The sequence below is a fragment of the Cyanistes caeruleus genome, chromosome 31 (assembly GCF_971803275.1).
Source record: "Cyanistes caeruleus chromosome 31, bCyaCae1.hap1.1, whole genome shotgun sequence".
Taxonomy (NCBI): domain Eukaryota; kingdom Metazoa; phylum Chordata; class Aves; order Passeriformes; family Paridae; genus Cyanistes; species Cyanistes caeruleus.
In genome coordinates this window covers 1568948-1595368 of record NC_141731.1, presented here as the reverse complement: position 1 = coordinate 1595368, position 26421 = coordinate 1568948, and the positions used below count along the sequence as shown (strand labels likewise).

General features: G+C 45.6%; 2 protein-coding genes across 2 annotated transcripts in view; one reads left to right on the top strand and one right to left on the bottom strand.

Annotated features, from left to right (window-relative positions):
• The first annotated feature begins 1051 nt into the window (after positions 1-1051).
• LOC111922151 (uncharacterized) overlaps positions 1052-26421 on the top strand; it is a 181524-nt gene continuing 156154 nt past the window's right edge. The window contains 1 exon segment of the mRNA XM_086866483.1: positions 1052-1394. Coding sequence (XP_086722609.1) covers positions 1052-1394 — 343 coding nt within the window.
• On the bottom strand, positions 13134-15792 carry LOC111945197 (class I histocompatibility antigen, F10 alpha chain). Its single transcript, XM_086866613.1, is given in 6 exon segments — positions 13134-13370; positions 13457-13729; positions 14062-14334; positions 14924-15022; positions 15025-15180; positions 15774-15792. Coding segments are annotated over 6 exon segments (996 nt in total). The 3' UTR covers positions 13134-13194.

Sequence of the window (26421 nt, the reverse complement as noted above, 5' to 3'; positions counted from 1 at the left end):
CCTTTTCTCCCCTCAATGGTTCTACCTGGACCCCACCTGCGCCCCTCCCCCCCGGGCCTTGGCGCCCCCCTGGAGGGGAATTTGGGGAGGTGGGAGGGGGGAGCGCCAAGGCCGGGCCCCCCCGCGCTGTGGTGGCGGGAGCGGCTGCAGTGGGGAGCGAGTGCGGGCGGAAGCGGCCGAGAGCCCAGCGCTGCCCCAGGCCGAGCTGGCCCAGCTGCATCCGTGCCCCTGCGGTGGGATGCTGTGGGACTGGGGGGGAAGAGGGAGGCGGCAGTGGGTGCTGGGCCTGGGGGCAGGAGGAGAAGGGAAGGAGAAGCAGGGTTGAAGACGAAAATGGGCATAGGATGCACGTGGGTGGAGAAGGTGGGATTGTGCAGGAGGAGAAATAGTAGGAGGAACAGGAGTGTGAGGATGAGTAAGGACACAGGAGGAGGAAGAGCAGGAAGAGTAAGAAGCACAAGGTTCCTCCCTCCCTGTATGTGCAGTCCCAGGAGTGTTGCCCTGCCCACAGTCAGCAGGGGACTGGAGAGGGGGATCCATGATTTTCACTGGGCTGAATCTTGGTGTTTCTGAACTTTATTGGGCTAAATGTTGGTGCTTTGGTCTTTTTGCAGGGGCTGAATCATTTTATTCTGGAGGGGGTTTTGCCTGAATTTGGTGTTTGATTAGTTTTTGATCAGTGTTTTTATGTTTGGAGGATGTTTGGGCTGAATGTTGGTGTTGTGATTTGTTATAGACACAAGATGCCAAATGACTTTCTCAGATGAACTTAGGCATGGAGGAATCCCCACCCCAAGGAGCTCTCCTCTCTTTTTTTCCCCCTAACCAGGAATTTTCATTCCCAAACTGTGTTCAGATGGAAGAGGAGGAGGAAAAGCCCCAGAGATCCCCCACAATGAGGGGCTGCAAACCCAGTCCAGGGAGCTGCAAAGAGGAAAGATCCCCCCAGTGCCAAGAACATGGCCAGAGATCCAGCCGGAGCTCAGAGCTGGGGGAGAAGCCCCACAAGTGCTTGGAATGTGGGAAGGGCTTCAGAGATGTCTCTGAACTGATGAGACACCAGGTGATCCACACAGGGGAACGGCCCTACACCTGCTTGGAATGTGGGAAGAGCTTTGGGTGGAGCTCCTACCTGAGGGCACACCAGCGCATCCACACTGGGGAGAGGCCCTACGAGTGTCCCCAGTGTGGCAAGAGGTTTAAGACCAGCTCCCATGTCCTCTTACATGAGCAGATTCACACAGACGAGAGGCCCTTCCGCTGCCCCGACTGTGGGAAGAGCTTCCAGCAAAACTCCGACCTCACCGTCCACCGGCGCATCCACACTGGGGAGAGGCCCTACGAGTGTCCCCAGTGTGGGAAGAGGTTTCACACCAGCTCCAATGTCCTCTTACATGAGCGGATTCACACAGACGAGAGGCCCTTCCGCTGCCCCGACTGCGGGAAGGGCTTCAAGCATAACTCCACCCTCACTGTCCACCGGCGCATCCACACTGGGGAGAGGCCCTACGAGTGTCCCCAGTGTGGGAAGAGCTTCTCACACAGCTCTAACTTGACCCGACACCAACGGAGGCACCAGTAAGGGAAGCCCTGCGAGTGCCCTGAGTGCGGGAAGAGCTTCGTGCGCTGCTCCAGCTCCATCCCCCATGGGAGGATGGGCGTTGGATGATCCCCAGTGACCCCCATTGGGCAGAGCCCTGGTGATCTGTGGTCCTGGTGATCCATGTTGGGAAGACACCTGGCTGGGAGGCTCCACATCTTCCTGGCTCCCTGTGGGCACCTGGATGAAAGCAGGGGAATGAAAATCCAACAGGATACAGAGCGACAGTGGGAATTGTTGACTTTAAATCCTTCTAACCTTTTGCCACTGACTCAGGAGCTGTGTGGGCAGAGAAAAGGGAGTGACACCAGACATGGGGGGCCCAAGGGGAGCACACGCTCTGTGGGGAGGGAGGACACGACCCCCGGGATCCCCCCTCACCTTCCTGCACAGGCAGAAGCCGAGCCCCAGTGCCAGGAAGACGAAGCCCAACATGGAGACTGCGATCCCCGTCAGCATCTTGCTGTGGGCAGCATCTGACATCATTCCTGGGTGGTCTGCAGGGGTCACGACCCCCAAAACCTCTGTCAGACACCCCAAGCCCCTCCAAGGACCCTCCCAGTCTCCCCCAGCCCATCCAGGACCCTGTGAAACCTCCTTTGGAGTCACTAATTTTAAAAAATTAGATATTTTAGAAAAATTAGAGATCTTAGCTAGAGATAGGCCTTGCTGGAACTAGTTCGAGTTAATGATTAAGTGAGAAGCAGGATTTGAGATAATGAATCTTGGACATAGGTAAAAAATTCCTTTTCATTGTATGTATGTTTAGATGTGCTTATAATGAGAAGAGAGAAAGTGATAAACGGGTTCAGGAAAATCACAGACCTTACATCTGGAAACCCATTTAAAAGTCACAAGGGAGGAAACTGGAATTGTACCAAATGTTATTTTTAATGTCCACCATTGTAAAGGTAGAAAGGTGAGAGTGAAGAAGAGCGGTTTTCCTTCATCTCTTGATGACCCCTCCTCACCAAATCAACCCTCTTCTCAAATTAGGGAGCCCACCACGCAGGCATAATGACTTTTTAAACTCATTACAGTGCATTTTAATCCAAAGTGGGGAATGGGAAGTGTTAGCCTTGTGAATATGTATTAGTATTAATATGTATTAGTATTTTGGAAATTCAAGAGTTTTGTAAATAAATAGACACTGGAATCTTTTGTCAACTTGCAGTGCGTATTAAGGGGGTGACTCCCACACTCGCCCAGTGCTGGGATTAAACATCCACTTTGTAACTTTAAACTGTTGGAGAGGTTTTTTTCCATTAACAGATTGATGTTGATACTGGATCAATATTGCTATTTTGGTAAATCACTGCCAGTCTCTTCCCAGCCTCCCCAGGACCCAGCAGAGCCCCTCCTGTTCCTCTCAGGATCCCACAGCCCCCTCCCAATTTCCCCCCACTGCCCCAGGACCCCCAAACCCTCTCCCAGTCCCTTCCCAGCCCCACCAGGACTCATCAAGACTCCTCCCAGTCTCTTCCCAGCACAACCAACCTCATCTCAATCCCTGCTTTCCAATCCTCCAGCCTCTCCAGGCTCACTCAAATTCCTCCCAGTGACACCCAGCACCCCCAAACTCCCTCCCAGCGTCCACCAGGGTCCCTGAAACCTCATCCCATCCTCCCCAACATTCTTCAAAACCCTCAGCCATTCTAGGCATCTGAATCTTTTTCCCAGTTTAAACCAGTCTATCTCAAACTCCCTCCCAGTTCCTCCCAGCACAGCCCAATCCCCCTCTGGGCCCCCCCAGTGCCTCCCCTGCTGCCCCCGGTGCTGTGGGGGCCGGGCCGTGCCCCAGTGCCGGCTCAGGGGGTGCTCCAGGCTGCCGTGCTGCACCTGGCAGCTGGAGCTGAGCCCGCATTGCCGGGGGCGGTTTCCAGCAGCACCAGGAGCTGCTGGCTCCAGTCCCCGCTGGGGAGCACGGCAGTGGCCAGCACGTGGCCCGAGAGCTGCTGCTGGCCCTGGGAGCAGCTCAGCTGGATGTGGGCAGGGGAGAAAACTGGATCTGCAGCACCTTCCTGGCACAGGTGGGGTCTTTCCTCCTTGCAGCCCTCTGGGCTGGCTTTGCTACCCTTCCTTGTGTGGGATCTCTGTGGCTTTTCCTCTTCCTCCATCCAGCCAAGGCTTGGGATTAACAAATCCTGGTTTGGGGGGAAAACAAGGATGAACATGTTGGGCTGGGGGTTCTGTCTGCTCAGCTCCATCTCCAGAAGTGGCCAGGTATCTTGTGTCCATGAAATGCATGATTCAGGAAAACCAAAAAAATGTCAAATACCAAGACACAGCCCCAAAAGAACCAAAACTTTGATACTCAGGTAAAGAGTTGTCCATAATGTTCAGATTTGGCTTCCTGCAAAAACCAAGCCACCAACATTTAGCTCAAAAAACTTCAGGAAGAACAAGATTCACCTCTCACCTCATGAAAAAAATAAAAACTCAGCCCAATAGATCCACATTCAAGCCAAAAGCTCTAAGATTCAGACAAAAAAACCTTTCCAGAAGTTTCCCTTCTCTTTTTTTTCCAGTATGTGCTCTGGGTCCTTCCTTGTTATTGGGATTTAGTGAGAGAGATAGGACCACTTAAATACGTTTTAAAGCATCATTTTTTATACTTCTTCCACAGTCTCATAAAGGAGTGAGTACATCTTCACCTTATTCACCAGTTGTTCGTGGTCAGTGGTCACAAGACTACAGGTCACAAGGGTTTTTAAAGGTTAATTAGCCAATAAACTAATGCCACAAAGGAATGTTCCTACTTTCACACCAATAGCTAATTATTGTGTTTTACACGTTTTTGCCACAGTGCGGACATTCTTACCCAATCATATAATGACACACAAAACTAGTTGTTATACCTTAAACTTCTTATCTTCATAACTACTTCTATATCTTAACTTTAAAACCTTAAAACTTCCTACAACCTAACTTAATGTCTTTCTATTTAAACTCACATTCTCACTTATCATTCTAAGACTTGGAGCTTTCTCCAAGGCCTTAAATCAAACCCTGTGTCCATGTCTATATCTAAGCTTGCATTTACAGCATTTTGAGAGCTTTCTGTGCTTGGAATTCCCACATCCAGCCCTTGTTCTTGTAGGTGATTTTAACTTACCAGACATCTGCCTGGAACTTAATACAGCAGGAAGGAGGCAGTCCAGGAATTCTTAGAGTGTGTGGAGGACAACTTTTTGGAGCATCTGGTAAGTGAGCCCACCAGGGAAGGGTCTGTGTTAGACCTGTTGTTTGCAAATAGAGATGGGCTGGTGGGAGATGTAGTTGGAAGCCACTTGGGGCACAGTGATCATGGAATTATAGAATTGTCAGTATTTGGTGAAATCAGGAGGAACATCAATAAGACTATTACACTGGAGTTCTGGAGGGCAGACTTTGGCCTATTTAGGAGACTTATTCAGAGAGTTCCTTGGGAAGTAGCCCTTAAAAACAAAAGAGTCCAGGAAGGGCAGGCATGCTTCAAAAGAGAGATCTTGAGGGCACAGGAACAGACTGTCCCTGTGTACTGAAAGATGAGTTGACGAGGCAAACTTCCAAACCTGGGTGGGCAACGAGGTTTTGAAGGATCTTAGGAATAAAAAGAGGATGTATCCTCTTTGGAAGGAGGGTCAAGTTTTGTTTCTCAGGAAGTATTTAAGGGGGTTGCTAGGGCATGTAGGAAAAATATTAGGGAGACCAAAGCTCAGTTAAGTCAAACTTAATTTGGCAACTTTTGTAGAGGATAATAAATAGCTAGCCAGCATGGGTTTAGGAGGGGTAGGTTGTGTTTGACCAACCTGATCTCCTTTCATGACCAGGTGACCACCTGGTGGATGTGGGAAGGGCTGTGGATGTTGTGTATTTGGACTTGTGCAAGACCTTTGACACTGTCTCCCACAGCATTCCCTGGAAAAGCTGTAGCCCACAGCTTGGACAGGAGCACTCTTTGCTGGGTTCAGAACTGGCTGGGTGGCAAGGCCTAGAGAGTGGTGGTGAACGGTGCTGCATCCAGCTGGCAGCAGTCACCAGTGGTGTCCCTCAGGGGTCTGTGCTGGGGCCTGTTCTGTTCAATATTTTTATTGATGACATGGATGAGGGTATTGAGTCTTTCATTAGTAAATCTGCAGGTGACACTAAGCTGGGAGCGTGTGTCCATCTGCTGGTAGAGAGGAGGGCTCTGCAGAGACCTGGAACGGTTGGATGGATGGGCAGAGTCCAATAAGATGACATTTAACAAGTCCAAGTGCCAAGTCCTGCAGTTTGGTCACAACAACCCCTGTAGTGCCACACTCTGGGGACAGCATGGCTGGACAGTGCCCAAGCAGAAAGGGACCTGGGGACACTGGTGACAGCCAGCTGAACATGAGCCAGCAGTGTGCCCTGGTGGCCAAGAAGGCCAAGGGCATCCTGGCCTGGATCAGGAATAGTGTGGCCAGCAGGAGCAGGGAGGTCATTCTTCCCCTGTACTCAGCACTGGTGAGGCCACACCTGGAGTGCTGTGTCCAGTTCTGGCCCCTCAGTTTAGGAAGGACATTGAGACACTTGAGCGTGTCCAGAGAAGGGCAAGGAGGCTGGTGATGGGCTTGGAACACGAGCCCTGTGAGGAACCACTGAGGGAGCTGGGGTTGTTTAGCCTGGAGAAAAGGAGACTCAAGAGGTGACCTTATCACTCTCTACAACTCCCTGAAAGGTGGTTGTAGACAGGTGGGGTTGGTCTGTTTCACCAGGCAACAACTGACAGAACAAGAGGACACAGGCTGCACTAAGGGAAGTTTAGATTGGACGTTAGGAAAAAGTTCTTCACGAAAAGTCATAAAATACTGGAATGGTCTGCCTGGGGACGTGGATGCCTGGGTGCCTGGATGTGTTTAGAAAAAGACTGGATGTGGCACTCGATGCCATGGTTTAGTTAAGGTCTTAGGGCATGGGTTGGTCTCGACGATGTTGAAGGTCTCTTCCAACACAGTGATTCTATGATTCATCTCATGGCCTTGATCACCACATGGTTGTGTTGTGGTCATGTCTCGGTCACAGTCATCACATGCTCATTGTTACCTCATGGTCATGGTCGTGTCATGGTCACATTCATGGTTATCTCACTGTAATGGTCATCTTACGATCATGGGTGTGTCATGGTCATGATAATCTCATGGTCATCTCATGGTCACAGTCATCTCACTGTAATGGTCATGTCCCAGTTACCTCATGATCATGGTCACACATGGCCATGGTGTGTTGTGATCATCTCATGGTCATCTCTTGGTCACAATCATCTCATGCTCATGGTCACCTCTTAGTCATGGTCATCTCATTGTAATGGTCATCCCATGGTCATGATCATTCCATGGCCATGGTTGTGTCATGGTCACAGTCATGGTCATTGCATGGTTATGGTCATTTTATGATCGTCTCATGATCAACTCATTTGCCACAATCTTATCATGGTCATCTCTTGGTGGTGGTTGAATTATGGTCACCGTTATCTCATGATCACAGTCATCTCATGGCCATCGCAAGGTCATGGTCATTTCCTGATAGTCATCATCTCATCCTCTCAGTCATCTCATTGTCATGGTTATCTCATGGTCACAATCACATCATGGTCACCTCATGGCTATCTCATGTTCGCAGTGATCTCATGACCATGGTCATCTCATGGTCGTCTCTTGGTCACAGTTATCACATGCTCAAAATAATCTCACATTCATGGTCATCTCATCATGATGGTCCATGACCATGGCTGTGTCATGGTCACAGTCAGGGTCATTGCATGCTCATGGCCATCTCATGGTTACAATTACATCATGATCATCTCATGGTCAACTCATGGCCAATCATAACATGGTCATTTCATGGTTGTGGTTGTGTCATGGTCATGGTCATCTCATGGTCATAGTCATTTCCTGATCACCTGACCATCCTTTCATGGTCATCTCACAGTCACCTCATGGTCACGATCATCTCACATCCATGGTCATGTCATGGCCATGATTCTGTTTTGGTCTTCTCGTGCTCATGGTCATCTCACTGTAAGGGTCATCTCACAGTCACCTCATGATCATGGTCACACATGGCCATGGCCATGTTGTGGTCATCTCTTGGTCACAATCATCTCATGCTCATGGTCACCTCATAGTCTGGGTTATATTGTAATGGTCATTCCATGGTCCTGGTCATCTCATGATCATGGTCATCTCATAGTCAGTCATCTCATGGCCATTTCATGGTCATGGTCATTTCCTGTTCACCATAATCTCATGGTCATGGTTATCTCCTTGTAATGGTCATGGTCACGGTCATAGTTCTGTCAAGTTCATGTCATGATCATGGTCATCATATGGTCATGGTCATCTCAAGGTCATGGTTGTGTAATGGTCATGTCATGGTCATGGTAATCTCATGATCATCTTGTGGCCATCTCATGGTCACTATCCTATCGTGGTTATGTTGTGGTTATCTCACGGTCGTGGTCACCTCATGGTCGTGGTCATCTCACAGTCATCTCAGAATCACCGTATGGTCACAGTGGTCTCATGGCCATGGTTGTGTTGTGGTCGTCTCATGGTCATTGTTGTATCAAGGCCATGGTCATCTCTTGCTCATCTCATGGTCTTTATGACCCCATGGCCATGCTTAAGTCATGGTCACCTCATGGTCATCTCATGACCTTGATCACCTCATGGCTGTGTCATGGTCATGAAATGCTCATGGTCATGAAATGCTCATGGTCATCTTGTGGTCATCTTATGGCCACAGTCATAGTCATGACATGGTCATGGTCATTTCCTGAGCACCATCATCTCATGTTCATTGCTGTCTCCTGATCACAATCATCTCATGCTCATGGTCCTCTCATGGTCATGATCTCATGCTCATGGCTGTGTCATGGTCATCTGATGGTCACAGTCCTCTCATGGTCATGATCATCTCATGATCATCTCATGGTCAACTCATGGCCACAATCATCTCATGGTCATCTATGGTCATGGTTGTGTCATGGTCACAGTCATGGCCATCACACGGTCACGGTCACCTCATGATCATCTCATGGTCAACTCATGGCCACAATCATATCATGGTTATGCCAGGATCATAGCTGACTCAACTCATGGTCACAGTCATGGTCATCTCATGGTCACAGTCATGGCCATCTCATGGTCATGAGTAGCAATGGGGAACGAAGACACACGGACTGCCTTGCTTGCTTCAAAGATCCTTTATTGTAACCAACCGAGCCTTTTTAGACTCGAAACCTAACTCAAACTTAACCAAACCTAACCCAAACTTAACCAAACCTGACCCAAACTTAACCAAACCTAACCCAAACCTAACCAAACGTAACCCAAAATTAACCCAATCTTAACCAAACCTGACCCAAACTTAACCGAACCAAGCACGCATTGGCCGCCTGCCACTGTGGTGTCATTGTTGATGCGTCCCTTTAACCAATCAGCTCTCTGATCGTGTGATGGCCACGCATCTCCCCAGCCAATCACTGCCTCACCCATGAGATGACCACCGGCCCACTCTTGGACCATCTGACCCTCAGCTGAACCCTTCCCAGGGTGCTTTTTGGGGAACAAAAGTGAACGGAAGTGACCGGGATTTAACAAAGGTGGAAAAGGTCCTAATTCTGTAAGGGTTTTTTTATTTCCCACGGTTATGGTCATCACCATCATCTTATGGTCATGGTCATCTCATGGTCATCTTACAGTCACCTCACGGTCATAATCATCTCACAGCCATGGTTGTGTCATGATCATCTCATGGTCTTGATCACCACACAGCCATGGTGTGGTGTGGTCACCTCTTGGTCAAGATCATGCCATGGTCAGAGTCATGGTCATCTCAAGGCCTTCATCATTTCATGGCCATGGTGGTGTCATGGTTATCTCGTGGTCATCTCATTGTCACAATGCCACGATCATCTTATGGCCATCTCATGGTCACGGTCCTTTCCTGATCACCATCATCTTATGCTCACGGTCATCTCACTGTAATGGTCATCTCATGATCATGTCATTGTCACCTCATGGTCATCTCATGTCCACAATCACATCAGCATCACCTCAAGGCCACAGCTGTCCCATGGCCAACCCATGGTCATCTCTTGGTCCAAATCATCTCATGGTCAGGGTTGTGGTTGTGTCATGCTCATGGTCATCTCCTGGTCATGGTCACAGTCATGGTCATCCCATGGTCATGGTCATCTCATGGTCATCTCCTGGTCATGGGATAACCCATGGTTATCCCAGGGTCATGGTCATCTCAGGGTTGTGTCACTCATGGAAACTCTCATCTCACGGCCATCTTGTGCTTGTGTCATGGCCATGGTCATGGCCAGGGAACCTCTCTGTGATCCCAAGCACCGATTTTGGGGCACTCAAGGACACCTGGGGACAGCGAGGCCTGGCCTGACCCCTCCCCCCATCCCACTGCCCCTCCAGGAGCCTGATGTGGCCAAACCCTCCTGGGGACACCTTGGACATGGGACATGGAGAGGGAAATGAATCCTGGGGAATGGAGCTGGGCGTGGCTGGCAAGTCCTCACCCAGCTCCTGGTGTCCCAAACCTGTTCTGGTGTCCCCATCCTGCTCCTGGTATCCCCATCCCAGTCCTGGTGTCCCCACACTGCTCCTGGTGTCCCCAATCCAGTCCTGGTATCCCCACACTGCTCCTGGTGTTCCCATCCTGCTCCTGATGTCCCCAATCCAGTCCTGGTGTCCCCATCCTGCTCCTGGTGTCCCCAACCCACTCCTGGTGTCCCCACACTGCTCCTGGTGTCCCCAACCCACTCTTGGTATCCCCACACTGCTCCTAGTGTCCCCAACCCATTCCTGCTATCCCCAACCCACTCCTCCTGTCCCCATCCTTCTTGTGTCCCCAGCCTGCTCCTGGTGTCCCCAACCCACTCCTGGTGTCCCCACCCCAGTTCCTGGTGTCCCTGTCCCAGTCCCCAGTGTCCCCATTCCCATTCCTGCTGTTCCCATCCCTACTCACAGTGTCCCCATCCCTGTCCCCAATGTCCCCATCCCTGTCCCCAGTGTCCCCACTCCCACTCCAGGCTCCCAGAGAGGAACTGCCTGACACTGGAGGAGGAGCCCAGATTTCTCGCCCCAAGCAGGATTTATTGCTCCAAGCAGGATTTCTTGCCCCAAGCAGGATAATTTCACACCAGAACTAAAGCATCAGGAATATTTGTGGGTTTTGGCTCTAAAACATTGGAAAACGGGAAATTGATCCATTAGCAAGAGCTGTGGGGTGGGTGGCAGCAGTGGGATGAGCTCTGCTGGCAGCTCTCAGCATTCCTGGGAAGAGGGAAAGGGCTGTATCCAGCTCTGTGGATCGCTCCGGTGGTGATTTCTGCCGGGATGAGAGAGGGTCATGGTGTCACTCTGTCCCTGTCCCCATTCCACAGGATGGACCTGGCTGGAGCCCACGGGGAGCAGCAGCTGCTCCAGAATCCCACCTGACCCCACCCCAATCCTGCTCTATCCGTTCTGCCCCAATCCTGCTCCGGAATCCCAACCTGATCCTGCTCCATCCATTCTGCCCCAGTTCCTCTCTGGAATCTCAACCTGATCCTGCCCCAATCCTGCCATAATCCTATTACATTCATCCCAACTGATCCAACTCCATCCATCCATCCATCCATCCATCCATCCATCCATCCATCATCCATCAATCATTCATCCATCCATCATCCATCAATCATTCATCATCCATCCATCCCACTCAATCCTGCCACATCCACCCTTCCCCAATCCCTCTTGGGAATCCCAACCTGATCCTGCTCCATCCATCCCAACTAATCCCACACTGGAATCCTGGCTTAATCCAGAATCCCACCTGATCCCACCCCGTCCCTCCTGCCCCAGTCCATCCCACCTGATTCTTGTCTGGAATCCAGCCCTGATCCCTCTCCATCCATTCCACACCAATCCTGCTCCATCCATCCCACCTGATCCTGCTCCAGAATCCAGCACCAATCCCACTCAACAATTCCATCTGATCCTGCTCTGGATCCCTGCTCTAATCTGGAATCCCTCTGTCATGGGGTAGCTTTACCTTTAAGACAGCTTGGAGGGAGAGGAAGTTGAAGCTGCTGGTGGCTGATGGGAGTTTTTCCTCCTGACCAATTATCGGTCATTTCCAAGAATTGACAGCAGATCTGACCATTAAAAAGTGAATTCAACTTGTAAACACCCCCTTAAAAAGTACAGGACTTCTCTTGCCCTCTTTAGTTTCTGGCTTCTGACAAGGTAGCAGGCTCTGTCTTGGCCTTCCCCCCACCCCCCAGGCCGCCAAGGCCGCGGTGGAGGAGCGGGTGGGGGAGGGGGAAGAGAAGCAGCGCTGGTCAGCCGAGCTTGGTTTTCAGTTTTTGCTGCTAGACTGAAACTTAACACCATGAACTCTTGCAGTTTTCTTAAAGCTTTTAATTCTTTTACTACCTGGATAAACATACAGATTACTCCTTTTCTCAGAAAGACAGAGAGAGAGACAATCAACATAGAGGAGACATCATAGAACCACCAAAAACAGTGAAGAAAAGAGTTAAGTTTAAATAAGAAAGAGAGAATAAGGAGATGCTTTACAGCTGAAATATCTTTCTGTTAAAGCTATGGAGATGGACAATAATAGTATAAAAAGACTCCTTTAATTCATGATAAGAGTATTAGGAGGAACGAGATATTCAAAGTGTAACTTTTGAGCAGAAGAGAGAGAGTACTTGTAATACTGTGAGTTGCTGGAATTGAGTTGAGTGAAGATTTTGAAGCTTTGGGGAGCAAAGAGAAAACTGTTTTCCAGGAAGGCTCACAGAGACAAATGAAGAAGACTTCTGCCTTTGAATAACTTATCCTTAAAAATGAAATTCCTAAACTCTGTGACCCATACACACCTCAGAGATGTGAAATAGGAAGAGAAGATCTAATGACAGATTTCCGGGCAGCTGGCATTAGAGAAATAGAAAACTATGATGAAAAATAGTTTTCTCGTGAGAAACTCCGTAAGCTAACAGAAGGAAACTTCTGTTTCTCTACAAAGACTGATGAAAGACTGTAGCAAGAATTAAGACTGTTTTTAACCACCAAAGTCCTAAAGTTATTTGTCTCTATGTTGTCATGTGTACAGAGAAATAGTTAAGATGTGGAAGATAAAGAGGTTTTCTGAAAGTTTATTCTGATATTCTTATTCTTGTAGTTTGTTAATAAACTGTCTTTATTCCTCTTAAGTCTTAAGCCTGTTTTGCTCTTGTTCTAATCCATATCTCACAACAAGAAATAAGTAGTTTTTTTAGTTACTGGTTTAAAACCACGACACCCTCCCTGATCCCAGTCCATCCATCCTGCCTTGATCCCCCTCTAGAATCCTACCCCAATCCCGCTCCGTAAGTGTGGTTCAGCCATTCATTTCCATGTCCCTTCCTGCAGAAAGAGAAGATCCGTGAGATTCCAGCATGGATCACACACCGGGATTAACCCCAGGATCCATCCTGGGATGCACAAAGAGGGGATTCAGAGCTGGATCCACCACTGGAACTCACCGGCTGGCAGGTTGTATCCATTCCCGTCCCTCCTCCCTGTGGAAAAACAGCGGGATCAGTGTGGGTGCTGCATTCCCAGAACAGTGCCGGGTATCCTGTGCCCCTTCCCGACCCCCATCCGTGTGTTACGGGATTGGAGCCTCCAGACACTGAATCCAATGAGGACAAGGACGAGGATGGAGATGACGGACACAGCGATCACCATGTCGAGATTCCCGCCAGATGTCGGCTCTGGGAAACGTGGGATAGTGAGGAGGGGAAGCGGAATCCCCATTCCAGAATTCCAAAATCCCCAATTCCCACATTCCCAGCCTCACCCCAAGCGAAGATCCCGGGCTCCAGCATTCTGGGATGCTCCACCCGGCACCGGTACTGCTCCCACTCCTCCAGCAGTGCCTCGATCCTGGCCCAGGTGTGGAAGGTGCCATCGCTGTTGGGAACGATCCCACCCCACTCCATCTTCTGATCCCAGATTTCACCCCCCTTCATCCAGTTGACTGTGATGGTGTTGGGATAGAATCCGTACGCGTGGCAGGATAGGATCAGTGTCCCATGTTCCTCTTTTCCGGGCACATGGACATCAGGGGCCACTGGAATGGGATAATGGTGGAACTCATGCATGGAATTCCATGGGAATGGGATGGGGGTGAGATCTGACCATGGAATTCCATGGGAATGGGATGGGAGCGAGATCTGCCCATGGAATTCCATAGGAATGGGATGGGGGCGAGATCTGCCCATGGAATTCTGTGGGAATGGGAATGGGATGGGAGTGAGATCTGCCCATGGAATTCCATGGGAATGGGTGAGATCTGCCCATGGAATTCTGTGGGAATGGGATGAAGATATCCGCCCATGGAATTCCCACAGGAATTATGGCGTTCCCAAGTCCTCCATTCCCAAATCCCAAATTCCCACCCACCTTTGCGCTCCAGCTCTTTCCGCCCATATCCGACATATTTCCGGAGCCATTCCGGGCAGATGTGTCCCTGGTAATTCTCCCGCCTCTCAACCTCGTTCTCATCTTCCCAGAGCCTCCGGGTGATCTCAGCAGCGTCGTCGGCCGCCACGAAGCTCTTGGATCCCAGCTCGAAGGAGATGAAATCCCGCCCGTCGTAGCCGTACCGCCAGGATCCACGGACGCTCCCATCGGACAGGAGGTCATAGCTGGAAACTCGCTGTATGGTGTGGAGACCTGGGGGGATTGAACCCACAGAGACCCATGGAATTGTGTCCCAGCCCCACAGATCCCATCCCAGCCCCATGGATCCATGTCCCAAAGTCACGGATCTCTACTCCAGCCCCAGGGATCCCATCCCAGCCCCAGGGATCCCATCCCAGCCCCACAATTCTCATCCCAGCCCCACAATTCTCATCCCAGCCCCACAGATCTCATCCCAATCCATGGATCTCCATCCCAGCCCCACAGATCCCATCCCAGCCCCACGGATCTCCATCTCAGCCCCACGGATCCCATCCCAGCCCCATGGATCCCATCCCAGCCCCATGGATCTCATCCCAGCCCCACGGATCCCATCCCAGCCCCACGGATCCCATCCAGCCTCACAGATCCCATCCCAGCCCATAGATCTCCATCTCAGCCCCACAGATCCCATCCCAGCCCCACAGATCCCATTCCAGCCACACAGATCTCCATCCCAGCCCCACAGATCTCCATCTCAGCCCCACAGATCCCATCCCAGCCCCACAGATCCCATCCCAGTCCATGGATCCCATCCCAGCCCCACAGATCCCATCCCAGCCCCACAGATTCCCCCACTCACCCCCGCTCTGGTTGTACCGGTGCTGCAGCATCTTCATGTCCTCCACACGCACGTGCTGGTGCACCTGAGCCATCTGGGTCTGGCTCTCCCAATATCCCGGCTCAGCTCTATCCACTGCGTCTGCGGCTCCACCCGGCCCCGCTCGCTGTCGTAGTGCGTGAAGGGGATCCCGTCCACGAACCCCAAGATCATGTACTGGGGGACCCCTGGGCTGGGCTCTGACACCGCCACATTCAAGTAACGCAGGGAGTGGAGAACTGGGGGGACACGGAGATTTGGGGGGGCTGAGGGGGTCATAGATCAATTAAAGGGGAACTGGGAGAGCCTTGAAGGGGTTTGGGGATCCTGGGGCCAAGGAAAGGGGGTCCAGGGGTGGGAGAGGTGGGGTGGACAGGAAAGGGCGTGCAGGGGGGTCCTGGTGTCCAGGGGCTCAGGGGGTTCCAGGGTTATGGAAGGGGGGTGCAGGGACTGGGAGAGGTGGGGTGGGGGTTCCAGCAGGTCCCTGTGCCCAGGAAAGGGGGTCCAGGGGTCCCCAGTGCCAAGGAAAGGGGTCACGAGGTGGGGAGACCTGGGATGGCTGGAATGGGGGGCTCGGGGGTCCTTGATGCAGAGGAAAGGGGGGGAGTGGGAGCCGAGAAAAGCAGGAATGGGTGTCTGGGGGGTCTCAGGGTGAAGGAAAAGAGGGGGTCTGGGGACTGAGAAAGGCGGGATGGATGGGAAAGGGGGTGCGGGGGGCGGATTGGTACAGGATAAGGGAGTGCATGGGGGGCTCCCAGTGCCTGAGACTGGAAACTCAGGGCTCAGAATCCCCCCTGGGACCCTGCACGAACCCCCAGGGACCCTGCCAGACCCCCTGGGACCCCCTGCATGACGACCAGGGGGTGAAGAACTGGGGGGACGCAGAGATTGGGGGGGTCAGGAAGTGAAACCGGGAGAGCCGGGAATGTTCCAAGGTTCAAGGAAGGGGCTGGGAGAGGAGCGATGGGGGATCCAGGGGGATCCTGTGACCACAAAAGGGGGTCCAGGGGCCACTGAGGTTGAGAAAAGAGGGGTCCAGGAGCTGGGAAAGGCAGGAATGGAGGCTGGGGCAGGGAGAGGCGGGCGGATCCTGGGAGTTTGGGAGACGGGAAAAGGGAAAGTGACCAAGGGAAAATGGTGAGGAGGGGTGTCCTGGGTTGATTATGATGTTAAATTGTATCCCCATTCGTCCACCTAACCCAGACACAGGTTCTGTATTCTTAAAATTCCATCTGAGAGTAAAAGTGAGTGGAAAAGAAGCACCAAGTCTGTTATCAGACTGCACTTGCTCCCCCCGCATCGGGAGTTTTGACTACAGCACAGACAGACAACAAGACACAGATCGCCTTGGCTTTCCAGCTAGCCGGGGCAGAGAGGTCTTCCTGGACTGTTTTCTTTCCCTTTTCCTGAAACGAATCGAAGCTGCTCTGGACTGGGGACTCGGGGGAGCACCGGGAGCACCCCTGGACTACCGGGAGCCCAGCCTGGGCAGCGGCATTTTCCAGCGCCAGAGGGACTGATAACAGAGCCAACACCCCCAGGAAAGAGACCCTCTGAAGTTCCTCATCTCTGCTGAAGGGCGAGAGGTTCTGTAATTTGATATCGTTCATTTTTGTGCTGGGTAGTGCTGTGCCTGGGAAATAAACAGGTTTTTTCCACTTCTCTCAGAGAAATCTCTTCCCGAACTGGATGGGGGGTGGGAGAAAGGGGCCACGTGGGTTTGCTTCCCTGGGGGGAGCCCCACTGGAGGTTTTCTCCCAAATTTGCCCTAAACCAGGACAATCACCCAAATGACAAAAAAACATCACAAAATTTCAGAAACATCCCTCAAAATACTAGAAAAATCCCAAAAAATGGCAGAAAACACCCACAAAAACTCTTGAATCTTCTCAAAACCCTACCAAAATCCAGAAGCATCCGACATAATCTCCAAAAATTTCCGCACAATATAAGAAAAACCCCTCAAAACTCTTCAAGACTCCTCAAAATCCCACAAAATTCCAGAAAAACCCCACAAATTTCCAGTAAAAAATCCACAAAATTCCCTTAAACTTCTCAAAAGCCTAGCAAATTCAGGAAATATCCCACAAAAATCTCCACAAATTTCGGCACAATCACGGAAAAATCCCACACAATTCTTCAAGTCTCCTCAATATCTCACAAAATTCTATAGAAACCCCACAACATTCCAAAAAAATCCTAACAATTCTAGAAACACCCCACAAAATCCTTCAAGTCTTCTCAAAATCCCACAAAATTCCAGACAATTCCACGACATTCCAAAGAAATCCCTCAAAATTCCAGAAGCATCTCAACAAATTCCAGAAAAAACCCCACAAACTTCTCAAAATCTCCTCATAAGCCTACCAAGTTCCAGAAATATCCCACAAAATCTCCACAAGTTTCCATGCAATCTAAGAAAAATCCCACACAATTCTTCATGTCTCCTCAAAATCCCACAAAATTCAAGAAAATTACCACAACATTCCAAATAAATACCACAAAATTCCCTGAAACTTCTGAAAACCCAACCAATTCCAGAAACACTCCGCAAAATCTCCACTAATTTCCACAAAATCTAAGAAAAAGGCCATCAAAATTCTTCAAGTCTCCTCAAAATCACCCAAATTACACAAAAACATCACAAAATTCCAGAAACATCCCTCAAAATTCCAGAAAAATCGCCAAAAATGGCAGAGAACAGCCACAAAAGTTCCCGAATCTTCTCAAAACCCTACCAAATTCCAGAAACATCCCACAAAATCTCCACAAATTTCCACACAATCTAAGAAAAACCCCTCAAAATTCTGCTTGTCTCCTCAGAATCCCACAAAATTCAAGAAAATTACGACAGCTTTCCAAAAAAGTCCCAGAAAATTCCCGAATCTTCTCAAAACCCCACCAAATTCCAAAAACATTCCAGAAAATTCCACTAATTTCCACACAATCTAAGAAAAATCCCATAAAATCCTTCAAGGCTCCTCAAAATCCCACAAAATTCCAGACAATTCCACAACATTCCAAAGAAATCCCACAAAATTCCAGAAACACCTCACAAGATTCCTGAAAAAACCCCACAGAATTCTAAAAATCTTCTCATAAGCCTACCAAGTTCCAGAAATATCCCACAAAATCTCCACAAATTTCCACACAATCTAAGAAAAACCCCTCAAAATTCTTCAAGGCTCCTCAAAATCACACAAAATTCCAGAAACATTCTACAAAATTCCAGAAAAAATCCCACGAAATTCCCAAAATCTTCTCATAAGCCCAACAAATTCCAGAAACATCCCAAAAATAACGCCACTAATTTCCACACAATCTAAGAAACATCTCACAAAATCCTTCAAGTCTCCTCAAAATCCCACAAAATTTCAGACAATTCCACAATATTCCAAAGAAATCCCACAAAATTCCAGAAACATCCCACAAAACTCCAGAAAAAATCCACAAAACTCCCAATGTCTTCTCATAAGCCTACTAAATTCCAGAAATATCCCACAAAATCTCCACAAATTTCCACACAATCTAACAAAAATCCCACACAATTCTTCAAGTCTCCTCAAAATCCCACAAAATCGCACAAAATTTCAGAAAATTTCACATTCCACAAAATTCCACAAAAACCCCACAAGGTTCCAAAAAAATCACAAAAATTCTAAAAACATCCCACAAAAATCTCCACAAGTTTACACACAATCAAAGAAAAATCCCACACAATTCTTCAAGGCTCCTCAAAATCACACAAAATTCCAGAAACACCCCACAAACTTATAAAAAAACCCGCACAAATTTCCCTAAATCTCCTCATAAGACCACCAAATCCCAGAAACATCCCACAAAATCTCCACTAATTTCCACACAATCTAAGAAAATTCCCACAAAATCCTTCAAGTCTCCTCAAAATCCCACAAAATTCCAGAAAGAAACCACGAAATTCCCTTAATCTTAACATAAGCCCACCAAATTCCAGAAATATCCCAAAAAATCTCCACTAATTTCCACACAATCTAAGGAAAATCCCACACAATTCTTGAAGTCTCCTCAAAATCCCAAAAATACCAGAAAATTACCACAACATTCCAAATAAATCCCACAAAATTCCCTAAAATTTCAGAAAACCCTACCAAATTCCAGAAACATTCCAGAAAATCTCCACTAATTTCCACAAAATCTAAGAAAAATCCCAAACAATCCTTCAAGTCTCCTCAAAATCCCACAAAATTCCAGAAAATTACCACAACTTTCCAAAAAAATCGCACAAAATTCCATAAAACTTCTGAAAAGCACACAAAATTCCAGAAACATCCCACAAAATCACCACCAATTTACACACAATCTTAGAAAAAGGCCCACAAAATTCTTCAAGTCTCCTCAGAATCCCACAAAATTCCAGACAATTCCACAACATTCCAAAGAAATACCACAAAATTCCAGAAACATCCCACAAAACTCCAGAAAAAAATCCACAAAACTCCCAATGTCTTCTCATAAGCCTACTAAATTCCAGAAATATCCCACAAAATCTCCACAAATTTCCACACAATCTAAGAAAAATCCCACACAATTCTTCAAGTCTCCTCAAAATCCCACAAAATCGCACAAAATTTCAGAAAATTTCACAACATTCCACAAAATTCCACAAAAACCCCACAAGGTTCCAAAAAAATCACAAAAATTCTAAAAACATCCCACAAAAATCTCCACAAGTTTACACACAATCAAAGAAAAATCCCACACAATTCTTCAAAGCTCCTCAAAATCACACAAAATTCCAGAAACACCCCACAAACTTATAAAAAAACCCGCACAAATTTCCCTAAATCTCCTCATAAGACCACCAAATCCCAGAAACATCCCACAAAATCTCCACTAATTTCCACACAATCTAAGAAAATTCCCTCAAAATTCTTCAAGTCTCCTCAATATCCCGCAAAATTCCACAGAAACCCCACAACATTCCAGAAAAATCCAGCAATTCTAGAAACATCCCACAAAATCCTTCAAGTCTCCTCAAAATCCCACAAAATTCCAGACAATTCCACAACATTCCAAAGAAATACCACCAAATTACAGAAACATCTCACAAAATTCCTGAAAAAACCCCACAAAATTCTAAAAATCTTCTCATAAGCCTACCAAGTTCCAGAAATATCCCACAAAATCTCCACTAATTTCCACACAATCTAAGAAACATCTCACAAAATCCTTCAAGTCTCCTCAAAATCCCACAAAATTTCAGACAATTCCACAACATTCCAAAGAAATCCCACAAAATTCCAGAAACATCCCACAAAATTCCAGGAAAAATCCACAAAACTCCCAATGTCTTCTCATAAGCCTACTAAATTCCAGAAATATCCCACAAAATCTCCACAAATTTCCACACAATCTAAGAAAAATCCCACACAATTCTTCAAGTCTCCTCAAAATCCCACAAAATCGCACAAAATTTCAGAAAATTTCACAACATTCCACAAAATTCCACAAAAACCCCACAAGGTTCCAAAAAAATCACAAAAATTCTAAAAACATCCCACAAAAATCTCCACAAGTTTACACACAATCAAAGAAAAATCACACACAATTCTTCAAGGCTCCTCAAAATCACACAAAATTCCAGAAACACCCTACAAACTTATAAAAAAAACCCGCACAAATTTCCCTAAATCTCCTCATAAGCCCACCTAATTCCAGAAATATCCCACAAAATCTCCACAAATTTCCACACAATCTAAGAAAAATCCCACACAATTCTTCAAGTCTCCTCAAAATCCCACAAAATCGCACAAAATTTCAGAAAATTTCACATTCCACAAAATTCCACAAAAACCCCACAAGGTTCCAAAAAAATCACAAAAATTCTAAAAACATCCCACAAAAATCTCCACAAGTTTACACACAATCAAAGAAAAATCCCACACAATTCTTCAAGGCTCCTCAAAATCACACAAAATTCCAGAAACACCCCACAAACTTATAAAAAAACCCGCACAAATTTCCCTAAATCTCCTCATAAGACCACCAAATCCCAGAAACATCCCACAAAATCTCCACTAATTTCCACACAATCTAAGAAAATTCCCACAAAATCCTTCAAGTCTCCTCAAAATCCCACAAAATTCCAGAAAGAAACCACGAAATTCCCTTAATCTTAACATAAGCCCACCAAATTCCAGAAATATCCCAAAAAATCTCCACTAATTTCCACACAATCTAAGGAAAATCCCACACAATTCTTGAAGTCTCCTCAAAATCCCAAAAATACCAGAAAATTACCACAACATTCCAAATAAATCCCACAAAATTCCCTAAAATTTCAGAAAACCCTACCAAATTCCAGAAACATTCCACAAAATCTCCACTAATTTCCACAAAATCTAAGAAAAATCCCAAACAATCCTTCAAGTCTCCTCAAAATCCCACAAAATTCCAGAAAATTACCACAACTTTCCAAAAAAATCGCACAAAATTCCATAAAACTTCTGAAAAGCACACAAAATTCCAGAAACATCCCACAAAATCACCACCAATTTACACACAATCTTAGAAAAAGGCCCACAAAATTCTTCAAGTCTCCTCAGAATCCCACAAAATTCCAGACAATTCCACAACATTCCAAAGAAATCCCACAAAATTCCAGAAACATCCCACAAAACTCCAGAAAAAAATCCACAAAACTCCCAATGTCTTCTCATAAGCCTACTAAATTCCAGAAATATCCCACAAAATCTCCACAAATTTCCACACAATCTAAGAAAAATCCCACACAATTCTTCAAGTCTCCTCAAAATCCCACAAAATCGCACAAAATTTCAGAAAATTTCACAACATTCCACAAAATTCCACAAAAACCCCACAAGGTTCCAAAAAAATCACAAAAATTCTAAAAACATCCCACAAAAATCTCCACAAGTTTACACACAATCAAAGAAAAATCCCACACAATTCTTCAAAGCTCCTCAAAATCACACAAAATTCCAGAAACACCCCACAAACTTATAAAAAAACCCGCACAAATTTCCCTAAATCTCCTCATAAGACCACCAAATCCCAGAAACATCCCACAAAATCTCCACTAATTTCCACACAATCTAAGAAAATTCCCTCAAAATTCTTCAAGTCTCCTCAATATCCCGCAAAATTCCACAGAAACCCCACAACATTCCAGAAAAATCCAGCAATTCTAGAAACATCCCACAAAATCCTTCAAGTCTCCTCAAAATCCCACAAAATTCCAGACAATTCCACAACATTCCAAAGAAATACCACCAAATTACAGAAACATCTCACAAAATTCCTGAAAAAACCCCACAAAATTCTAAAAATCTTCTCATAAGCCTACCAAGTTCCAGAAATATCCCACAAAATCTCCACAAATTTCCACACAATCTAAGAAAAACCCCTCAAAATTCTTCAAGGCTCCTCAAAATCACACAAAATTCCAGAAACATTCTACAAAATTCCAGGAAAAAACCCACGAAATTCCCAAAATCTTCTCATAAGCCCAACAAATTCCAGAAACATCCCAAAAATAACTCCACTAATTTCCACACAATCTAAGAAACATCTCACAAAATCCTTCAAGTCTCCTCAAAATCCCACAAAATTTCAGACAATTCCACAACATTCCAAAGAAATCCCACAAAATTCCAGAAATATCCCACAAAACTCCAGAAAAAAACCCACAAAACTCCCAATGTCTTCTCATAAGCCCACCTAATTCTAGAAATATCCCAAAAAATCTCCACTAATTTCCACACAATCTAAGAAAATTCCCTCAAAATTCTTCAAGTCTCCTCAATATCCCGCAAAATTCCACAGAAACCCCACAACATTCCAGAAAAATCCAGCAATTCTAGAAACATCCCACAAAATCCTTCAAGTCTCCTCAAAATCCCACAAAATTCCAGACAATTCCACAACATTCCAAAGAAATACCACCAAATTACAGAAACATCTCACAAAATTCCTGAAAAAACCCCACAAAATTCTAAAAATCTTCTCATAAGCCTACCAAGTTCCAGAAATATCCCACAAAATCTCCACTAATTTCCACACAATCTAAGAAAAACCCCTCAAAATTCTTCAAGGCTCCTCAAAATCACACAAAATTCCAGAAACATTCTACAAAATTCCAGGAAAAAACCCACGAAATTCCCAAAATCTTCTCATAAGCCCAACAAATTCCAGAAACATCCCAAAAATAACTCCACTAATTTCCACACAATCTAAGAAACATCTCACAAAATCCTTCAATTCTCCTCAAAATCCCACAAAATTTCAGACAATTCCACAACATTCCAAAGAAATCCCACAAAATTCCAGAAACATCCCACAAAATTCCAGGAAAAATCCACAAAACTCCCAATGTCTTCTCATAAGCCTACTAAATTCCAGAAATATCCCACAAAATCTCCACAAATTTCCACACAATCTAAGAAAAATCCCACACAATTCTTCAAGTCTCCTCAAAATCCCACAAAATCGCACAAAATTTCAGAAAATTTCACAACATTCCACAAAATTCCACAAAAACCCCACAAGGTTCCAAAAAAATCACAAAAATTCTAAAAACATCCCACAAAAATCTCCACAAGTTTACACACAATCAAAGAAAAATCCCACACAATTCTTCAAGGCTCCTCAAAATCACACAAAATTCCAGAAACACCCCACAAACTTATAAAAAAACCCGCACAAATTTCCCTAAATCTCCTCATAAGACCACCAAATCCCAGAAACATCCCACAAAATCTCCACTAATTTCCACACAATCTAAGAAAATTCCCACAAAATCCTTCAAGTCTCCTCAAAATCCCACAAAATTCCAGAAAGAAACCACGAAATTCCCTTAATCTTAACATAAGCCCACCAAATTCCAGAAATATCCCAAAAAATCTCCACTAATTTCCACACAATCTAAGGAAAATCCCACACAATTCTTGAAGTCTCCTCAAAATCCCAAAAATACCAGAAAATTACCACAACATTCCAAATAAATCCCACAAAATTCCCTAAAATTTCAGAAAACCCTACCAAATTCCAGAAACATTCCAGAAAATCTCCACTAATTTCCACAAAATCTAAGAAAAATCCCAAACAATCCTTCAAGTCTCCTCAAAATCCCACAAAATTCCAGAAAATTACCACAACTTTCCAAAAAAATCGCACAAAATTCCATAAAACTTCTGAAAAGCACACAAAATTCCAGAAACATCCCACAAAATCACCACCAATTTACACACAATCTTAGAAAAAGGCCCACAAAATTCTTCAAGTCTCCTCAGAATCCCACAAAATTCCAGACAATTCCACAACATTCCAAAGAAATCCCACAAAATTCCAGAAACATCCCACAAAACTCCAGAAAAAAATCCACAAAACTCCCAATGTCTTCTCATAAGCCTACTAAATTCCAGAAATATCCCACAAAATCTCCACAAATTTCCACACAATCTAAGAAAAATCCCACACAATTCTTCAAGTCTCCTCAAAATCCCACAAAATCACACAAAATTTCAGAAAATTTCACAACATTCCACAAAATTCCACAAAAACCCCACAAGGTTCCAAAAAAATCACAAAAATTCTAAAAACATCCCACAAAAATCTCCACAAGTTTACACACAATCAAAGAAAAATCCCACACAATTCTTCAAAGCTCCTCAAAATCACACAAAATTCCAGAAACACCCCACAAACTTATAAAAAAACCCGCACAAATTTCCCTAAATCTCCTCATAAGACCACCAAATCCCAGAAACATCCCACAAAATCTCCACTAATTTCCACACAATCTAAGAAAATTCCCTCAAAATTCTTCAAGTCTCCTCAATATCCCGCAAAATTCCACAGAAACCCCACAACATTCCAGAAAAATCCAGCAATTCTAGAAACATCCCACAAAATCCTTCAAGTCTCCTCAAAATCCCACAAAATTCCAGACAATTCCACAACATTCCAAAGAAATATCACCAAATTACAGAAACATCTCACAAAATTCCTGAAAAAACCCCACAAAATTCTAAAAATCTTCTCATAAGCCTACCAAGTTCCAGAAATATCCCACAAAATCTCCACTAATTTCCACACAATCTAAGAAACATCTCACAAAATCCTTCAAGTCTCCTCAAAATCCCACAAAATTTCAGACAATTCCACAACATTCCAAAGAAATCCCACAAAATTCCAGAAACATCCCACAAAATTCCAGGAAAAATCCACAAAACTCCCAATGTCTTCTCATAAGCCTACTAAATTCCAGAAATATCCCACAAAATCTCCACAAATTTCCACACAATCTAAGAAAAATCCCACACAATTCTTCAAGTCTCCTCAAAATCCCACAAAATCGCACAAAATTTCAGAAAATTTCACAACATTCCACAAAATTCCACAAAAACCCCACAAGGTTCCAAAAAAATCACAAAAATTCTAAAAACATCCCACAAAAATCTCCACAAGTTTACACACAATCAAAGAAAAATCACACACAATTCTTCAAGGCTCCTCAAAATCACACAAAATTCCAGAAACACCCTACAAACTTATAAAAAAAACCCGCACAAATTTCCCTAAATCTCCTCATAAGCCCACCTAATTCCAGAAATATCCCACAAAATCTCCACAAATTTCCACACAATCTAAGAAAAATCCCACACAATTCTTCAAGTCTCCTCAAAATCCCACAAAATCGCACAAAATTTCAGAAAATTTCACATTCCACAAAATTCCACAAAAACCCCACAAGGTTCCAAAAAAATCACAAAAATTCTAAAAACATCCCACAAAAATCTCCACAAGTTTACACACAATCAAAGAAAAATCCCACACAATTCTTCAAGGCTCCTCAAAATCACACAAAATTCCAGAAACACCCCACAAACTTATAAAAAAACCCGCACAAATTTCCCTAAATCTCCTCATAAGACCACCAAATCCCAGAAACATCCCACAAAATCTCCACTAATTTCCACACAATCTAAGAAAATTCCCACAAAATCCTTCAAGTCTCCTCAAAATCCCACAAAATTCCAGAAAGAAACCACGAAATTCCCTTAATCTTAACATAAGCCCACCAAATTCCAGAAATATCCCAAAAAATCTCCACTAATTTCCACACAATCTAAGGAAAATCCCACACAATTCTTGAAGTCTCCTCAAAATCCCAAAAATACCAGAAAATTACCACAACATTCCAAATAAATCCCACAAAATTCCCTAAAATTTCAGAAAACCCTACCAAATTCCAGAAACATTCCAGAAAATCTCCACTAATTTCCACAAAATCTAAGAAAAATCCCAAACAATCCTTCAAGTCTCCTCAAAATCCCACAAAATTCCAGAAAATTACCACAACTTTCCAAAAAAATCGCACAAAATTCCATAAAACTTCTGAAAAGCACACAAAATTCCAGAAACATCCCACAAAATCACCACCAATTTACACACAATCTTAGAAAAAGGCCCACAAAATT